The 19,203-nt window shown below is 42.8% G+C and overlaps 2 protein-coding genes across 2 annotated transcripts in view; both read left to right on the top strand.

Annotated features, from left to right (window-relative positions):
• Window positions 1-8,347: 8,347 nt before the first annotated feature.
• rpf2 (ribosome production factor 2 homolog) lies at window positions 8,348-14,903 on the top strand. The gene is made up of 10 exons (XM_034003947.3): window positions 8,348-8,475; window positions 8,906-9,038; window positions 9,784-9,821; window positions 10,012-10,051; window positions 11,071-11,152; window positions 11,253-11,329; window positions 11,805-11,904; window positions 12,818-12,920; window positions 13,727-13,871; window positions 14,251-14,903. The coding sequence occupies exons 1-10, from the start codon at window positions 8,453-8,455 to the stop codon at window positions 14,446-14,448; spliced, it is 939 nt and encodes a 312-aa protein (XP_033859838.1). The 5' UTR covers window positions 8,348-8,452; the 3' UTR covers window positions 14,449-14,903.
• A 2,173-nt stretch (window positions 14,904-17,076) lies between these two features.
• Window positions 17,077-19,203, top strand: part of LOC117402691 (monocarboxylate transporter 10) — a 59,198-nt gene continuing 57,071 nt past the window's right edge. The window contains exon 1 of the mRNA XM_034004073.3: window positions 17,077-17,808. Coding sequence (XP_033859964.2) covers window positions 17,415-17,808 — 394 coding nt within the window. The 5' untranslated portion in view covers window positions 17,077-17,414. The remainder of the gene's footprint in view (window positions 17,809-19,203) is intronic.

Here is a 19,203-nt window from a genome sequence, read left to right as displayed (position 1 = left end):
ATGAATTGGGATGGTATTACAGTGGGCCCTACTTAATTCCTGATATTGCAGAAATAACGGATACCGCAATATTCGGCTTCTGTACCGCAATGTCTAGCAGTGTACCGGGGCAGCGTTGCAAAACACAGAATGTTAGAGTACTTACTGTAACCTTGGTTCCCTGAAAGAGAAGACGACCACCAACGACATTTTGTATGGGATATGCCTGCCCATTGCTGACTACCTTGCAAATTCCAGCAGCTGATTGCGTGCCATGAAGTCAAAATCTTGTCCTGAGATTTTGTAACATGCAGAGGTACCGCGTGCAGAGGTTCCCTTTCAATTTGAAGATGACCACCAACGACATTATTTATGGGATATGCCTGTCCATAGGGTAGGTATTGCTGAGTCCTTTATATCAGAGCTGCCGATATGCCCCTTCCTGGGATGACGCACTCGGTCCCGCCCACCGAGGGATTAAAACCTAACATTCCCTTTCAATTCAAAGACGACCACCAACGACATTATGTATGGGATAATGTATACCAGAGCCGTCGCGAGGGAGAAGGAACGGCAGCATATGAGGGATGCATCAGAACCGCATAACCCAATGGTTAGTGGTGTGAGCTTACACCCTCAAGGACCCTCGTGCCTAATGAAGGCAGGGCAGGGTCTACCACATTAAGGTGGTAGAACCTGGAGAAACTATGCAGTGTAGCCCAGCTAGCCGCAGTACAAGTATCGGACAGCGATGCCCCTATGAAGAGGGTCCAAGATTTAGCTAACCCAGTGTGGAGTAGTGGTTAGAGCTCTGGACTCTTGACCGGAGGGTCGTGGGTTCAATCCCAGGTGGGAGTGCTGCTGTACCCTTGAGCAAGGTACTTTACCTAGATTGCTCCAGTAAAAACCCAACATAAATGAGTAATTGTATGTAAAAAACAATGTGATAACTTGTAACAATTGTAAGTCGCCCTGGATAAGGGTGTCTGCTAAGAAATAAATAATAATAATAATACTGCATTCAGTTTGAGGCTACCCTCCCAGGTGGGGGCAAGCCAGCACCATCATACGCAGTCGAGACTATGTCCACAATCCAATGTGACAGACGTTGCTTTGAGAGAGGCTGTCCTAGGGTCCGTGTCCCGTGACAGACAAAGAGCTGGTCAGACTGACGCAGAGGTCTTGTCCTATCCACGTAGCATCTTAATGTCCGCACTGGGCAGAGGAAATTCAATCTCTCATCCTCCTCCGAAGAAAACAGGGGTGGATGGAAGGACTCCAGTTCCACAGAATGATTAACATGGAAGGCTGTGATCACCTTGGGGAGGAAAGCAGGGTTTGTACGCAGTGACAACCTGCTGCCATCCTCCCAAATATGCATGCAGGAGCTGTGCACTGACAATGCCTGCAGCTCACTGACCTGCTTAGCGGAGGTGATAGCCACGAGGAAGACTGTCTTCATAGACAGGTACTTAAACTCTATGGAGTATATGGGGTCAAACGGGGCCTTCGTGAGAGCCTCCAGTACAATATCAAGGCTCCATTCAGGGAGAACAGTCGAGCGCCTTTAAGAAATTGGGTAGCTAAAAAATGCGCACCCGGAGATACTGAATCTACGGGGGCATGGCATACAGAAATAGCTGCTAAATACACCTTCAAAGTCGAAGGTGACCTACCAGCATCAAGCAGTTCTTGCAGAAACTGTAAGATAATTGGCATAGGGCAAGAGATTGGGTCATGGCTTCTAGCCAGACAACAAGCTTGAAAATACTTCCACTTGTAGGTGTGTCACGACCTAGTGGAGTCTGCTCTGGCGTTCTATAAGGTACGCACAACCGCATCTGAAAGCCCTAGGGCTAACCAGCATTCCCTTTCAGGGGCCAGACCCATAGCCGGAACTTGCCCGGTTCCGGGTGCCAAAGAGTGCTTCTCGTCTGACTGATGAGATCCATGCGAAGTGGGATCTCCCAGGGCTGGCCGTGTAACAGCTGGCACGGGGTTGAGAACCAGATTCTCCTGGGCCACCTGGGGGCCACTAGGAGAACTGAAGCCTCCTCTAACTGGACCTTTTCGAGAAAGGCTGGAAGCAGCGAAATAGGCGGAAAAGTGTACAAAAACGCTTTGGTCTGTTAATGCGCTAGGGCGTAGACACCGAGTGGACCGCCTAAGCATTGGAGGGAGTACCACAGGGGGCAGTGTGTCATCTCTGCCGAGGCAAAGAGATCGACCTGCGACCTCCAGAATCGTTCCCAAATGCGCACCAGTACCTTAGGTACCGCTGCCCAGTTCACTGCTCCGGGATTGTGCATCGCCTGCAGGGACTGCAAGTTCCTCTGAGCCCACATCAAACACTTAAAGGCAATGCGATGCAACCCTGGAGACCGTAGGCCACCCTGGTGGTTGACATATGCCACCAGTGTTCTGTTGTCCGTCTGGATCAACACATGTGTACCTCTTAGCACTGGGAGGAAATGGTGGAGAGCATGGGAGACCGCCTGCAGCTCCAGCTTGTTTATATGCAGGGATGTCCAGCGGTCTGACCAGGATCTGCGGACTCCTCTGCCTTCCCAGACTGCCCCCCAACCCAAGTCACCACTTGGAGGTTGAAAACCACTCCCATATGTACACCCTTGTGTAGGTGAGAGGCCGTCCTCCACCAGCGTAGAGCTGCCAAGCACATATGAGACACCGTCAGCCGAGATGTAGGTGCTTGGGATGTAGGTGGAACGCATTGAGCCACACTTGTAGCGGGCGCATGCGAAGTAGACCCAGCTGAATGGCCGATATGGCTGCGCCCATCAGACCCAACAGTTTCTGGCACAATAGGAGGGTGACCTGCGATCCCTGTCAAAACAGGGAGAGGCAACCCTGGATAGCTGCTACTCTGTCGTCCAACAGGTATGCGCGCATTGTACTGGAGTCTAGTTGGATCCCCAAGTAAGTCATGCACTGCTCCGGTGTAAGCGGACTCTTTGCATCATTGATGGTGAGGCCCAGCCTCGCCAAATGCTCTGTCACGACCGCGGTGTGGGCCACTGCTCGCTCTCGCGACTAGGAACAGATCAAGCAGTCATCGAGATAATTTATTACTCTGATCCTCTGCAGCCGCAATGGGGCCAGGATAGCGTCCACGCACTTTGAAAACGAACAAGGAGCTAGGAAGAGGCCGAATGGCAGCACAGCGAATTCGTAAACGCTTCCCTGAAAGGCGAAGCGGAGATATTTCATGTGCTCTGGACAAATGGGAATGTGAAAGTACGCGTTCCATAAGTCCACAGTGGTGAGAATATGATGGCGAGTCAGCATCTGGAACCGCCTTTCTTTTAAGAACCCATTGAGAAGCCTCAGGTCTAGCATCGGGCGAAAGATGGGACGAAAGCCGCCATCTTTTTAGGGCACCAGAAAATACCTCGAATAGTACCCCTCTCCGTGGGAGGTGGGGTCTACAAGACAAATAGCTTGCTTGCACAGCAAGGCAGCCACTTCCTTCTGAAGTACTGAGGCCCAGAGAGGGTCTGTCACAAAAGTATTTGTGATTCCTCGAAAGGAAGGAGGTCCCAAACAGAACTGAAGTGCATAACTGTTGTGCACGGTGGTGAGCACCCAGGTGTCTGAGATGCAAGCGCACCAGTACTGCAGCTGTTGTGCCTAAAAGGGAGTCTGAGGCCGCCAGTCTTCAGAGACCCTGCCGAGGCTGCTGAGGTTGTGGTGGGGCAGTTTGGGGTGGCTGTCTAGGGTGTTGGTCCTGGAAACGCCTGCTGGGATGCTGGTGTGTGGGCTGGTCACATCCTGCGTTCCCTCTGCCTGCTGGGAGGGGCTGGTTGTTCGCTGCTGGTGTGTCCTGTAGGCAATGCCTTAGGTCACCCAGCAGAGCCGTGGGGACTGGAACTATCCTGGTGACAGTCCACGTCGGAGGAGCTCGCCAGTGGTTTGACCTGCCCCACGCGGGAGCGCGGGGAGGGAGCAATGCGGCCACCTGCCGGGACGCTTCGCATTCCCAGTCGGATCTCTGCTGGATCTCCTCCACGGGTGGCCCAAGGGTATGTCCCGGGGATATAAGCACGTCTAGCAGCGCAGCCTTATCCGCATCAGGGACCCTGGCTTGCGACAACCACAGCTGTCTGCTGTGTTTGATAGGCGAGTTACCTGCGCCTCCACTGCATACGCCTGTTTGAGGTGCGTTTCCATCACCCTGCACTGTGGGTTCGGGCATGCCCGGTCGCTGGCCTTAACCAGGGCCATGATGGTGGAGTCTACCGGGGGGAACCCTGCTAGGCCCAGCTTTTCCGCACCTTACAGAGAGGCAATCTGTGTGGCCTGCTTCAGCACGCTTGGAGCTGAGGCCGGACAATCCCAGGAGGAGCGTATCTCCTCCATGAGTATCTCCTCCATGAAGTCCGGAAAGTCGGGAACTTTTGAGGGCGAGGAGCCATCCCCTGCGTCCGGTACACAGACCGGCGTGGTTCTGCTGCTGGCGTCCAGGGGACCTGCAGGAATGCTGCAGCTCGTCCCATCAGTGCCGACACTGAGTTCAACAGTGGAGGAGCGCTGGCTTCTGAGGCTACCCCGAAGCCAGGTTCTTCCTCGGCAGGGGGTTCGGGCTCCTCTCCTACCTGCGTGTCAGAGGAGAAGGAGGCCCCATCCCCGGAGGCCACTATGGAAAGCGTGTCCTCTTGCGCCAGCTGGAACGCCTCTTGCCATCCACCCTGATCTCCCCTGGGTGAGGGAGGGTATGGCAATTGGGGCTGTATAGGAGCTGGGACTGCAGCAGGAGCCGCAGGCGCCTGTTTCGACAAAAGCTCCAGGACCTGGGCCATCTGGGCTTTCAGGTCCATAATGTCCCTCGCCTGCTTCGAACGCTTCACCCTTCTCGCCTGCGGGGATGGGGAGCGACTAGCAGGGGGTCCTGGGACAAATCATGGAGGAGGGGTTCTGGGGTCTAGAGCCACCAGTGGTCCGGCCACCAAGGATGTGGAACTCACCCTCATGGCCCTCTCCAACCTGTTCTCCCTTCCCCGGGGCTGAAGAGCCGCACAGATATTGCAGGCCACCTCTCCCTCGAGGGTCAAGTTGGCATGTTGGACGCCCAAGCACCGCGCACATGCAGGATCTTTGCTTTGCAGGCCGTACAGGGGTGGAACCCCGACTTGACTGACATCAGTTCAGTGTTCTGCATTGGCTGTGCACCGAACACCGCTTGCACTGGTTGCAACGTGCACACAAGCAGCGATTGTATTGTGCGGTGCCGTGCGTTCGTGCAGTATTTGCCCCCTGTCTGATTTTCTGCATTTTTGCACATTTTTCACATTGTATTTGGTCAGATTTTTTTGTGGGTTGTAGTAGTATATAGAGGAAGTCTGAGAGAAAAAATGACAACAAAGTTTGGTGGTTCTTTCATTTGTTTGGTGTGCAAGGTAATCAAACATGCAATCTTCAGGTGTGAAAAAGTTATTTCCCCCCCCCCCCCCCCCCCCAGTTAACTCAACCCAATTAAAGGGCTAATTAGGCTCAGCTGTTTGAGTACTTTGGTTAACAACCAGGCCTGATTTGGGCCAGCCCTGCCCAATATAAATCTGACTAACTTTGGCCCTTACCATCAGAGTGAAGTTGTCAGCACACAGGTTCCAGAGGCACATCATGCCACGAACAAAAGAAATTCCTGACCTCCGGAAAAAAGTTGTTGACGCCTATCAGTCTGGAAAGGGTTACAAAGCCATTTCTAAGGCTCTGGGGCTCCACCGAAGCACAGTCAGAGACATATTGTCTTCCCAGGAATGGCCGTCCTGCCAAAATCTCTCCAAGAGCAAGGCGTAAAATCGTCCAGGAAGTCGCAAAGAACCCTAGAACAACATCCAGGGATCTGCAGGCATCTCTCGTCTCGGCTAAGGTCAGTGTTCATGACACCACCATCAGAAAGACACTGGGCAAAAATGGGATTCATGGCAGAGTAGCAAGGTGGAAACCATTGCTCACTAAGAAGAACATGAATGCTCACCTAAAGTTTGCCAAAAAGCACCTGGATGATCCTCAAGAGTTCTGGAACAATGTTCTATGGACAGATGAGTCAAAAGTGGAACTTTTTGGCCAACATGGGCCCCGTTATGTCTGGCGAAAACCAAACACTGCATTCCACAGTAAGAACCTCATACCAACGGTCAAGCATGGTGGTGGTAGTGTCATGATTTGGGGATGCTTTGCTGCAACAGGACCTGGACGCCTTGCCATCATTGAAGGAACCATGAATTCTGCTCTGTATCAGAGAATTCTACAGGAGAATGTCAGGCCATCCGTCCGTGAGCTGAAGCTGAAGTGCAGCTGGGTCATGCAGCAAGACAATGATCCGAAACACACAAGCAAGTCTACATGAGAATGGTTGAAGAACAAGAAATTTATAGTTTTGGAATGGCCTAGTCAAAGTCCAGACCTAAACCCCATTGAGATGTTGTGGCAGGACCTGAAACGAGCAGTTCATGCTCGAAAACCCACAAATGTCACTGAGTTGAAGCAGTTCTGCATGGAGGAGTGGGCCAAAATTCCTCCACGGCGCTGTGAGAGGCTAATCAATAATTACAGGAAGTGTTTGGTTGCAGTTATTGCTGCTAAAGGTGGCATAACCAGAGTCTAAGGGGGCGATTACTTTTTCACACAGGGGCATTGGGTGTTGTATAACTTTCTTTAATGAATAAATGAAATATGTATCCATTTTTTGTGGTATTTGTTCACTCAGGGTCCCTTTTATCTAATATTAGGTTTTCGTTGAAGATCTGATAACATTCAGAGTCAAAAATATGCAAAAATGCAGAAAATCAGACAGGGGGCAAATACTTTTTGACGGCACTGTACTGTTTAGCACTGATCTGTACATTCTACTATGCGCCAGCATTTGAATAATGCTTTACATTAAATTGATCAGCGTGTGATTAACATTGCATATTTAGGGGTAGCCACAACACTGAAAAACCAAAAACAAATTCAAGTACATTTTGACTCATTTTGTCTCTTTTTTTTTCCGACACACAACCAATAGTGCCGTAGTTTTTAACGTCTATTAATAACGTTTATTAATATTTATTATTGGGGGGGATAGCCTCCAACCTACCATCATATACTATTTTTCTGGCTTGCAAGTTCGATTGCTAGAAATATCAAGAGCACAATACTGTGTATAGGCTACTGCATAATTATTGATTTGTACCGAGAACTGGTGGTGTGTTAAACTGTATTACAATATACTGCAGTTTTGATAGAGCTAGGCTGACAGAGAAATATGTCCGGGTTTGATCTGTGGAAAAGGTGGCAACCCTACTTATAAACGACACGTATTTGCCATTGAATTAATTGCTCAGAATGCCAAACCATTGATGAAAACGATCATATCTTAATTATGTTATGCTTGTATCCATGAGGCGTAAATCCAGAGTCAACAGACATTAAAAAGATCTCTATCGATCTTGCCTTTTCTGTAGATGCCGAGCAGCATCTCGGGACAAGTCCAAAGGACAGGGCACGAACGAGAAGACTGCCAGTGGGTGTTCTGCACTGACCTCAATGCTTCTAAAATGTAAAAGTCTAAAGATTACTGGACTTAATTCTATCCAGCATTTTAAAAATGTAGGACCTACTGGTGAGATTATAGACATGGTTTATTTTTTGTTGTGTTTTGTATAAATGCATAGTTACGGTGGAAACGTTTCTGGTAAATGCAAATACATTATTTGGCATGCAAATAATGCTATTTTTAAAAAAAATCATTTCAGCATATTTTTTTTAGGTTTTAATAAATAAAAAAACGAATACCCTTGTATTTTGTAAGTTACCAGAATTATTAAAGAGCTATAATTACTTTTCCGCAATTGTTCTTACTTTGTTCACAACTGAGCCGCAATTTGTTTTTATTTTTACCGCGATTTAGGTAGGGCCGCTTAATTTATAAACATCATTCTTTACAGGCACCTAGTGGTTGTTTGTAAAATTGCATGACTACTACTACGACTTCTAGTGAAACCAGTAAATGAAGTATTTACGTTTTTTATTACCAGTAAATAAAATAAGATAGCTGTTGGGCTTTTACTTTTTTATTATTATTATTATTCGTTTGTATTTAAAAAAAAACAAAAAACAATAATTTAGGCCTCGTCTATTTAACCGACAGCTTTATATTTAATCATATATATATATATATATATATATATATATATATATATATATATATATATATATATATATATATATATATGATTAAATATTATACAACAATAAAACATTATTATATAGATGTCACCATAGCTGTATTAGTATTTTATTTTTTATTTATTTTTACTACAGTACGCAACATATAGTGCGCCTGTTGAGGAAATTACGTAAGAATACCTTTAACCTTTGCAGAGTACTTCCTGTTTGAAGTGCGTGTGGATTCACGTGGAGTGTAGTGTGTTTGCAGTATCAGAGAGTAGATTTGGATTTAGACAGTAAAATGACACAGCTGGATGGGGTCGTGTAAGTTTTTAATTTACAATAAAAATACAAACGTTTTTAATTGTTTTAAAAAAATGGCTTATGGCGTTTTTGATTGTTTTCTTACAAATAACCATGCACCCGTAATGATAACACATGCGGTACTGTGTTTGGCTTTGTCATCATCAAGTTATGTATTTAAGTATTTGCTTTAGTTAAACTCTGGGAAATAAATATGGCAGTAGCTGTACCGAGTACAATTTTATAAAATGTTTAAGAAAGATACTTGATGTCAACCATTTTACTAGATAACAGGTATTCGGAAACTCAAAATGATCTAGTATATGTCTTCATTCGTCTGATGACAAAGCTAGCTATTGGAAGAATAGGGTACCCTTATTAATTATTATTACTAGGTTGTCCTAAGGCCAAATGTGCTGTTGTAATGTAATTGTTTATTTTTCTTATTCAGAAAACCCAAAACAAAACGATCCAAGAGATTTCTTCAAGGTAGAGAACCCAAACTTAACGAAAATATAAAAAATGCGATGCTTATTAAAGGCGGGAACGCAAACCAGACAGTAACCCAGGCACTGAAAGACATTGTAAGTACGTTTCTTTATTTATTGATGTATTATTTTTTACTTTTGAGGCTCTTTGAGTGTGTGTCGTACTGTATGCTGGCAAATGTCACCTGCAGCATCTGACTGAATAAACTCGCCTCTTATGTTTCGGTTGCTAGTCATAGTTCGATTTCCCGAAACATGTTTTCCTCACCCGTCTTTTATAATTGTGTGAATTAAATAATATTTTGTGTCTTACATTTACAAACTATGGGGTGGTGGTAATTTACAATCATGTTTATGGCTTGCTCTTATTGTATGACTTGTATTGTAACACTTGAATGTATTTGTATTTGCTTGCGATTGTAAGTCGCCCTGGATAAGGGCGTCTGCTAAGAAATAAATAATAATAATAATAATAATGGAATATGATATCTGCTTTACAGACCATGTGAACATTTCATTATTATTATTATTATTATTATTATTATTATTATTATTATTATTATTATTATTATTTGTTTATTTAGCAGACGCCTTTATCCAAGGCGACTTAAAGAGACTAGGGTGTGCTAACTATGCATCAGCTGCAGAGTCACTTACAACTACATCTCACCCGAAAGACGGAGCACAAGGAGGTTAAATGACTTGCTCATGGTCACACAATGAGTCACTGGCTGAGGTGGGATTTGAACCGGGGACCTCCTGGTTACAAGCCCTTTTCTTTAACCACTGGACCACACAGCTTCCTTCATTTCATGTATGCTTTGTTTTCTTGTTTTCACAGTATTCCCTAAAGAAACCCAATGCAGTCATGTACAAAAAGTAAGTATGAAACAATCTTGGTGGGCAGTCACTGTCATGTCTAATACTTGAGTTGACATGTGCAATATTGAGCTCTTGTAAAATAACTGGCACTGTAACATTGACCTCAGCTAGTATAAAATAACAGATTTGTCTGTGTTCATGTTTTTTAACCAATGAAAATCTTAACGGGGTGACCTCTTTTTTTTAGGAAAAATATAACCCGGCCTTTTGAAGACCAAACAAGCCTTGTAAGTATGAAACCTGAATAATGTGTGTTTTGTTTCATGTCTCTGATCTCAGCGTAAGTGAACCGAAGCTGCAGTCATTTAGATGCAGGTGTGGAATCATAAGGCCGATTTGTGTGTTCCAGTTTGGAGCACACCCTCCTGCTTTGAAATGTTGGCTGAAAACTGTAACACATATTTTTAAAGTTATATAGCCAAAAGCTTCCTAGAACATTTACTTGATTCAGAGTTTTAAAAACCGATAAGGAGTAATTTTGGCGTGATTGTGCTTTAAGCGGATTTCTACAAGGTAAGCACGTGACTATAGGTCCTTTTCACACAGCTTTAACTCGGGCGTTATTTAAAGATGATGTTTTAAAAATCTGTTCTTATGAATACAATTCAGTTTGACTTTCATGGAACTGTCCTCGAAAGTTATAGGCATCTTCTGAAAACATTTTAATCTGAGGACCTATTTTATCCAAAGATACGAATGGCTTGGCTCTTCAGTGTATGTCAGGATTGTAAATAGTTTCAGCTAATGAGATTTGTGAATAGTGCCCCTATGTTTGGCATATTTCCTCAGAAATGTGTTATATTTCAGTTACTAGAAGTATCTTTTTTCTAATCCTTCTTTTAAACTGAGCCTTTTTTGCTTAACCCTAGATCACATGTTTAATTGATTTGCCTTTTTAAGTCTGTGCCTGGCTGGCTGGCTTTATTTGCAATTTGTGCATAAAAATGTCTAAAAATTAATAAAAAAAAAAAAAAAAAGAACTTCTAAATGTCCTTCAACTCCACGTGTTTATAGGTTGAACGTGGGTGTGTTTCGTACAGAAAAGGTCCTTGTGAATTAAATTGGTTGACTTGCTAATTGTGACGATTTCTTCGTAACGCCTGTGGGTTTTTGTGCAAACACCATGTATTCTGAGGGGCCCATTTTTTAAAAATGATGTTTTATGTAATTAGTTTTAAAAAAAAAGGTGCCAAAGTGTCTGCACGTGTCGTCAGTTTTAATCACTGCTTTGTTTATTCTCTTCTAGGAATTCTTTTCCAAGAAATCTGACTGCTCTTTGTTTTTGTTTGGGTCCCATAATAAGAAAAGACCCAACAACCTTATTTTTGGTACACATTTTATTTCTCTTAAACAAAATAAATAAATAAAGTGACGTGCTTTCCAGATCAAATGGGACCCTGACCCGTTTCTGTTTCATCTGTGTTGCAGGTCGGATGTTTGATTTCCATGTGCTGGATATGATTGAACTGGGGATTGAAAAGTTTGTGTCTTTGAAGGACTTCAAGGTATTTGGGGGGGGGGGGGGGGTAGAGAATCATCAATTTATTTGCTTTTTTATTTGATGCTTTAAGTATCTGTTCATGTAAACCCATACCCTTTTTATTCATTAGCTGCTGAACCCAGTAAACTTGATGTAAGACATTATATACAACATGACACTAGTAATAGCCTAATAGCTTGTAGGGATATGACAGTGTATTAATAAGATTAATCTTGGTAAATGTTGGAATTCCAGTTCATTATAGTTCCCAAGTTTTAGAAGATGCAATAGACAGCAAATATAACAACAGCAAATATAACACATTTAGAAGATGCAATAGACAAATGTAACAATAGCAAATATAACATGGGTATTGTATTTATTCCATAATAATGTTGTTTTTTTTTTATCTATGAGCTGTCCTGAAATAGTCTGTCAGTCAGTGCCATGTTAGCATTGCACCATATGTTAAATAATTATCTTATTTATTTTAACCCCAGAACAGTAAGTTCCCAGAAGGGACAAAACCATTACTGATCTTTGCAGGAGATGCATTTGAGACAGATAACGAACACAAAAAGCTGAAGAGTCTCTTAATCGGTAAGCCTTTTTTTTTTATATATATATATATATAATATAAACGTAGATGCTTTTGAATCTTGCTAAATGGGTTTAACTGGGTTTGTGTGCTTGTGTGTAAATCATGAGGCAGTGTAGGCGAGGCTATGGCGCCTGTGTTTGGGCAGTTAGTTCTGTAGTTTGACAACAGTGCTTGTAGTTAACATGTCACAACAAATCATGATTTTATAAAATAAAAGGACCAGTGATTATATCTCCAATGCCAAAAAAAGGTAGAGGTGTTTTTAAAGCTTTGGTTAGTACCCCTTTAAGTGAACTTGGTGTAGTTCTGTTTAAATTTCAGCAGGGGTCAGTATATCCAAACATGAATGGCTTTTTTAACCACTCATCTGCTTTGGGTGTTGCAAACTAACTGACTTGCTATATATATATAATATATATATATATAAAAAATAATGTCAACAACTAATCCAGACCCTAAAGTGCCTACCTGCCATCTAGTGGGGATCAGGGGCAGCAGTGTGGAGTAGTGGTTAGGGCTCTGGACTCTTGACCGGAGGGTTGTGGGTTCAATCCCCAGTGGGGGACACTGCTGTTGTACCCTTGAGCAAGGTACTTTACCTAGATTGCTCCAGTAATAACCCAACTGTATAAATGGGTAATTGTATGTAAAAATAATGTGATATCTGTGAAATGTGAAATAATGTGTAATGTGATATGTTGTAACAATTGTAAGTCGCCCTGGATAAGGGCGTCTGCTAAGAAATAAATAATATTAATAATAATAATAATACAGACATTAATTCAAGTCTGTCGATTCTGAACTTTTTCTTTTTGTAAGAATTTAAATGATTCTTTTCTCCAGGAAATTGTTGTGATTTGTTGGAAACAATAGTCATGTCGTAAATTGAATGTTTGCTGTGTTTGGTTTCAGATTTTTTCCGTGGGCCTACAGTACCGTGTGTCCGCTTGGCCGGCCTTGAACATGTTCTACATATCACAGCACTGGAAGGGAAGATCTACCTTCGAAGCTACAAGTAAGCACTGAGATTCTGCTTTGTGTGTGTAGAAAAGGCATATGAATTATGCAATTAGGGTGTATATCTTCATTACCTTGACTTTTTGGTATTTGTTTTATCACACAGTGTCATCCAAAAAGGGTTTATAAATATGCAAAATATGTTGGCCTTTTTTTTTTTTTTCAATTGTGCTTGGGTCTGAGGATATCTCCACTGACCTTGGGAGATTCCTTACTTATTTTCTGAATAGTTTTGCATTTCTGGGAGCTGGAAGGCTAGGTAAGTTATATCCTCTGGTGTCGATAGTGGGTTTATATGTATTTTTGTATCATTTTATAAGCCATGTCCAACTTGCTGTCCAACTTACAATCGGTTAATAATATGGTAGCATTTAGACATGAAGTAATGTCGTGGTGCTCAAGTTTAAATATGGTACTATTCACGTTCTAGTCTGGCAGTTAAGTGTGTCGCTGTGTTGCACCTCCTAGTATTCCTGTCTTAGCTTCACAGACTGTGGATTGTAAAATACATTTTGTTAATACAGTTGCTATTCTCAATCTTCTGGTTCTGCATTACTTGTTTTACATTAGGAATCCAGTCAAACTTACCTCCTCGCTGTATATTGTGCCACTGCTATACAATCAAGAATGCAGCTTTATTTCCTTTTGGAATGTTCTCAGTTGGTAACATTCTTTACATTATCGCTGTGGCACATTGAACACAGTATTGTGGAAACCTGATGTATGCATTTTGTACATCTTGTGTGAATGGATTCTCTGCTCCTGTGCGAGAGCTCATTTCTCCTTGGTCTTTGCTTTTAATAGGGCTTTGCTGAAGAAGTCTGGATGCAGGACCCCAAGGATAGAGCTGGAAGACATGGGCCCCTCCTTTGATTTCACAATGCGCAGGACACATCTAGCATCCGATGATCTCTACAAGACCGCACACAGGCAGCCCAAAGCCCTTAAGGTATGTATTAGGGGGGAGTGTCATTGAATGTTTATTTCTATTGGCATTTCTAAATTCAGCACTGTTGACTATATAGTTACAGGTAATTTGCTAATTAAAGTACACTCTTTTGTATGTACATTTCACATTCAAATTGATATCAAATGTTACTGATTTACACTTGAATTGGGTACAGTGGTACACTGTATATAGTGACAAAGTAGATAAATGGTTGATCAATAAGGATACTGGTTTAACTTTGATTAAATGTTTGTGGAGAACAGTCTTGCAGCCTTCATTCTAATACTTCCGAAAAATCAAAAGGATTTATGTCAAACTAAAGTTGACTTTTTGGTTGATGAAACCATTGTGGTAAAATCAAATGATCTGCCCTTCCTAGCCAAAGAAGAAGAAGAACGTTTCCCACGATGTCTTTGGCACGAAGTATGGGCGTCTCCACATGCAGAAGCAGGATCTGGCCAAGTTGCAGACCCGCAAAATGAAGGGGCTGAAAAAGAGGAAAGGAGAAAAAGCGGAGGGAGAGGGAGAGGAAGTGGAAGCGGAAGCAACCACTGCAAAGAAGGCAAAGACTCAGTGATTGAAATGCTGACTGCAGCCCTGGACGATGGTTTTATCCTTGTCATTTTGTGACAAAATTACTGCTTTCTTTGTTGTAGCTATTTCAGAAACGTTCACAATCTGTCGGTGTACCAATTTTTTTAAACATTATTTCTATGTGGTACTGAAACATCTGACATCTACGCAGTGGGTTGGGGCTGCTACATTGCAGGCAATTGCTTAGTGAAAAAAAATCTAATAGTTTTGTGTTTTACATGTAACCCAATCGCTTCTCCAAAGAGCCGGTACTGATTTTGTTTTGGAATTGAAACACAAGCATGTACCTTGTTATGAATTTAAAGTCTGTATACATGCTTCAATGTTGAGTATTTCAGTGCTGCAGTAAAATGTATTAAGAAGGATTAGAGAAGCAGCAGTAGCAGTATAGTGCTTGGGTTTCCACGTAATTGTAATAAAAACAAACACTCGACTTTTTTACCGAATTGCTTTTATTGTCTCAGAATATCATTATATAATTATTTAAATCTGATGACCTATTTTAACCAAAGATACGAATGGCTTGGCTCTTCAGTGTATGTCAGGATTGTAAATAGTTTCAACAAGTCAAGTGTATTATTTAGTCCATTCTTATAAGCTCTTGACCACTGAAATGGTGAACAAGTACATGGTCTTGCCTCCACCCTTTTCACAGAGCAGCCCGGGTGGTATAACAGGTTAAATAGGGGTGCAAGCAGCCATACGTCTTGGGTGCCTTTCATGCCATTGAACTACTGGTTGCCACATTTGATCATTTATAAAAGAAGCAAATATGTAAGCAGCATACATCCCCTGCTGCAGCTGTCACTCACATTCACAGAATGTACATGTAAAAATACAAGTCTGCCAAAAGCACACATGGGCAGGTTTATAGGGGTTCTGTTACCTTATTTTAAAGCATATTAAGACTTGGCTCGTTAGATGTATGTAAAATGTGGGGGCCCCTCCATTACATCTCTGTCACTGAGGATGTTCATCCCCTATGGTAGCATATTTAGTTGGCTACATGCGTTAATGCTGATCATGCTGTTTGTTCAATAAGTTGTTCACAGAGTTTATTCAAAGCCTCCTGGCTTTGTCAGAGAAGATCGCACTGTACCTGTGTTATCATGATAAGCTAAAGTAAAGTTGCTCAAAGTAACCAGTCTGCTTCCAGTTGTTTGATTTCTACAACTTGTCATTCAAACCAGAAACTAGTTGATATTGCTATTGTGGATACTGTATTGCCACTGACAGCAAAAACTGTTCTCCTTTTTACTTTATTTGCTATACTAAATTTCTAGATAGATTAAATGTATAGTGCAGTGAACATTCAGAGGGTGTGTACTAGAACAGATTTTCATCAGGTAGGAAAAAAAGGTAAAATACATGTACTGAATTACAGCTGCTATGGTAAGATATTGTGATAGTGCGGACCATGGGCCAAACCAAAGTTTGTGTCGGGTGCGTTTTATTGTGGTCGTTCTGACCTCTGAATGCCTTTCCATTTATAAATTGAATTATAAATCATTAAAAGGCAAAATCATAACAAAACAGAATAATAGTGTGAACAGTTAGTGGCGGGGGCAAAATATATAGTTTGCCCACGTCCCCTACGGGTGCCTATGATTAGCAACCCATTCCTGCCAGACAATCTATAAACCCAGGGAGTGGGTTTACTGGGACGCTTCCACGGGGATCAGTCAAGGATAGCCCACACCTGCTCAATGGGATTCATGTCTGTGGCAGAGCTGTGATGCCCTGATTCTTTTTCCATAGGCGGTGGATGGTAGATTTGAAACCGATAAGCTTGCTTTTCTCCAGGTTCTGCTAGTAAAACCATTTAAAGTAAACCTGGCTCAGCAGCAGGTTTTAAGCCCCCACGTGCTGGAAAAGGGCCCTCTGTGATGCTGTACACACTAGTGCTTAGCAGCTTAACAACAGTAGGTGGTGCAAGAAATTCAGACCAAATTACTTAAATTCACGTGGCAATTGCCTATATTGCTTTTTGTTTACCTCTTCGATAAAATGTGGAATTGTAGTTTATTACAGAAACTCCTAAACTATGCTGTATTGATAATACAATCAAATGTAACAGCACATGCAAATTAGTCAACAAATGAGCAATAATAATAATAATAAACGGGTTGTCGAATTTTGGAATGAGAAATGGTGAGATTAGCAAAACGTCACATTAATATCCTTAGAATTATATTCCACGGGAAAGAAGAATATTTTTATCCTGTAGGAAACATATGCGTATATTCTAGAAAAGAAAATATTATTTGTAGTCTATTAAACCGTGTTGGTAGTTTATATCAAAGACATACATGATATACAGTACCTTTGATATGTTTACTTGTATTTTTTGTGAGACTTTATGGCAGTGTATGCGATTAGAACACGTGCTGCATGCATAGAAGTTTGAAATATGTCCCTAACACCGCCTCATAGTACAGTGCATCGAGCCCCCCAACAAAAACACCCCATTACAACATTACACCGCATCGGCAACTTGCATTTTAGTGACAGACAGCAACACCTGGCCAATCAGAAGACAAACCTTCCAAATATGCGCGAGGCCCCGCCTCCCTGAAGTATCTATTTATGCAATATTGCTACACCAGCACCTGTCACTACTAAGACGTGCCTATAGTGAGAAAAGAAAGCCAGCTGTGTGCGGGGTGACTGGAAAGAGGCTGTGTGATTTGAAGGCGTCCTTTCTGGCACAGAGGGGTGGACATTAAACACACACACACACATGCACAAGCAAAGCAGCATAGTTAGCCTTGTCTTCCTTTCTTTGTTTTTTATATAACCCCTAGTAAAGCGTGTTGCTGCAGCATTTCAGATTTGCTTTTCCTGTGCAGTGAGGTACACCAGGGAGTGGACTACTCGCGCAAATCAAAGCAGGTCTGCTATTTTCCTTATGGTGTTTGCCTGTAGAGGTGTTCTGAAAACAGTGCCAAAATGACAGAGGGCGATTTGAAAGATGCTCACTCTACCCCACCAGCAGCAGCAGAGAAGACAAACACCTCGGTCCCGTTTCCTGACGAAGAGGCGACCGAAGAGGACACAAAGACTGCAGAAAAGACCCCCTTAAACGAAGACGTGGAGAAAAGCGACAACAATGAGGAGACCAAGGGGAGCGCAGTGGTCAAGTTGGTCGGGTCGAGCGACCCGGACTGTGCAGCCGAAGCAGAGTTCGAACACCCCGAAGGAGGATGGGGCTGGGTCGTTATGCTGGCTGCTATGTGGTGCAATGGAGTCATCTTCGGTATCCAGAATTCCTTCGGCATCTTTTTCATTTCCCTTTTGGATGAATTTGGCTCAGCAGAGGACAAATCCCTGAAGTTTAACACAGGTGAGCAGTATTACATATAGGTAATGTAGTCCGTGTGGGAGGGTAACAAAGAGGCGACAGGTACAGTAAATACGTGCCTCATCACTAACAATGTATTTGTACTGTGTGTGTGTGTGTCTATATATATATATATATATATATATATATATATATATATATATATATATATATATATATATATATATATATATAATTTGATTTTGCTCCCACGAGTGTTACGGTTCCAAAGTAGTTTTTTTTCTCTCTCGTGCAGTTTTGTCGTGCAGTTTTACGAACAGGTGGTCATACCAGTCAAAATAAAACGGGTCTTCGCGTTGTCCAATGCATTCTTATGTGTGCTGTATACGAACCAGGGTGTTGCTTTTGATATGTGGCAGATAGTTGATTATTTTTTTGTTGCTACAGCAGTGCTTAATTTGAGCTGGATCCTGCCGGAACAGGATCCGGCACCTCTCAGATTTTACTTTTTTTGTCCCGGCACCTAATTTGTCCGGATCCGGTACCTCTCGCGGCATGATTTATTATTTTTTCCACTGTCTGCACTGTAAACATTCTAATAAAAGCGATCAGAGTTAAAGTTGCTTCTGCCTCCTCGTTATTTCTCCCGTCCCCCAGTAAAAGCGCATCCTATCCTGCCACACCGATTCCAGACCTGCTCTCTTATTTGTACATAGAGGTTATGGGGCGGGCCGGCGAGGTAAGTAACTGATCTAAACAGTGGTGGTCAGCTAGTGAGAGGTCCCTACGTAATCACGTCACGTAGCCTAGGATAGTCGTCGATACTGAATTTGAAACGTGTCGAGGGGAAAGGAAAGCCAAATCAAAAATGAGGGGGAAACTGCTCCTGATGGCGATGCCTTAGCTAGCAGCGCTGTCTGCGCTTTATCCCGCCAGTTCAGCATCACCACCGGCACGTCCTCCACTAGCTAGTAGCCCTACTAGTGAGTCAGACTCGGCGGGGTCGGGGAGGACTAGTGATGGGCAGTTCGATTCTTTTTAGTGATGGGCAGTTCGATTCTTTTTAGTGATGGGCAGTTCGATTCTTTTTAGTGATGGGCAGTTCGATTCTTTTTAGTGATGGGCAGTTCGATTCTTTTTAGTGATGGGCAGTTCGATTCTTTCTAGTGATGGGCAGTTCGATTCTTTTTAGTGATGGGCAGTTCGATTCTTTTTAGTGATGGGCAGTTCGATTCTTTTTAGTGATGGGCAGTTCGATTCTTTTTAGTGATGGGCAGTTCGATTCTTTCTAGTGATGGGCAGTTCGATTCTTTCTAGTGATGGGCAGTTCGATTCTTTCTAGTGATGGGCAGTTCGATTCTTTTTAGTGATGGGCAGTTCGATTCTTTTTAGTGATGGGCAGTTCGATTCTTTTTAGTGATGGGCAGTTCGATTCTT

Source organism: Acipenser ruthenus, chromosome 5 (assembly GCF_902713425.1).
Source record: "Acipenser ruthenus chromosome 5, fAciRut3.2 maternal haplotype, whole genome shotgun sequence".
Classification (NCBI taxonomy): domain Eukaryota; kingdom Metazoa; phylum Chordata; class Actinopteri; order Acipenseriformes; family Acipenseridae; genus Acipenser; species Acipenser ruthenus.
This window is presented reverse-complemented; position numbering and strand designations above follow the sequence as displayed.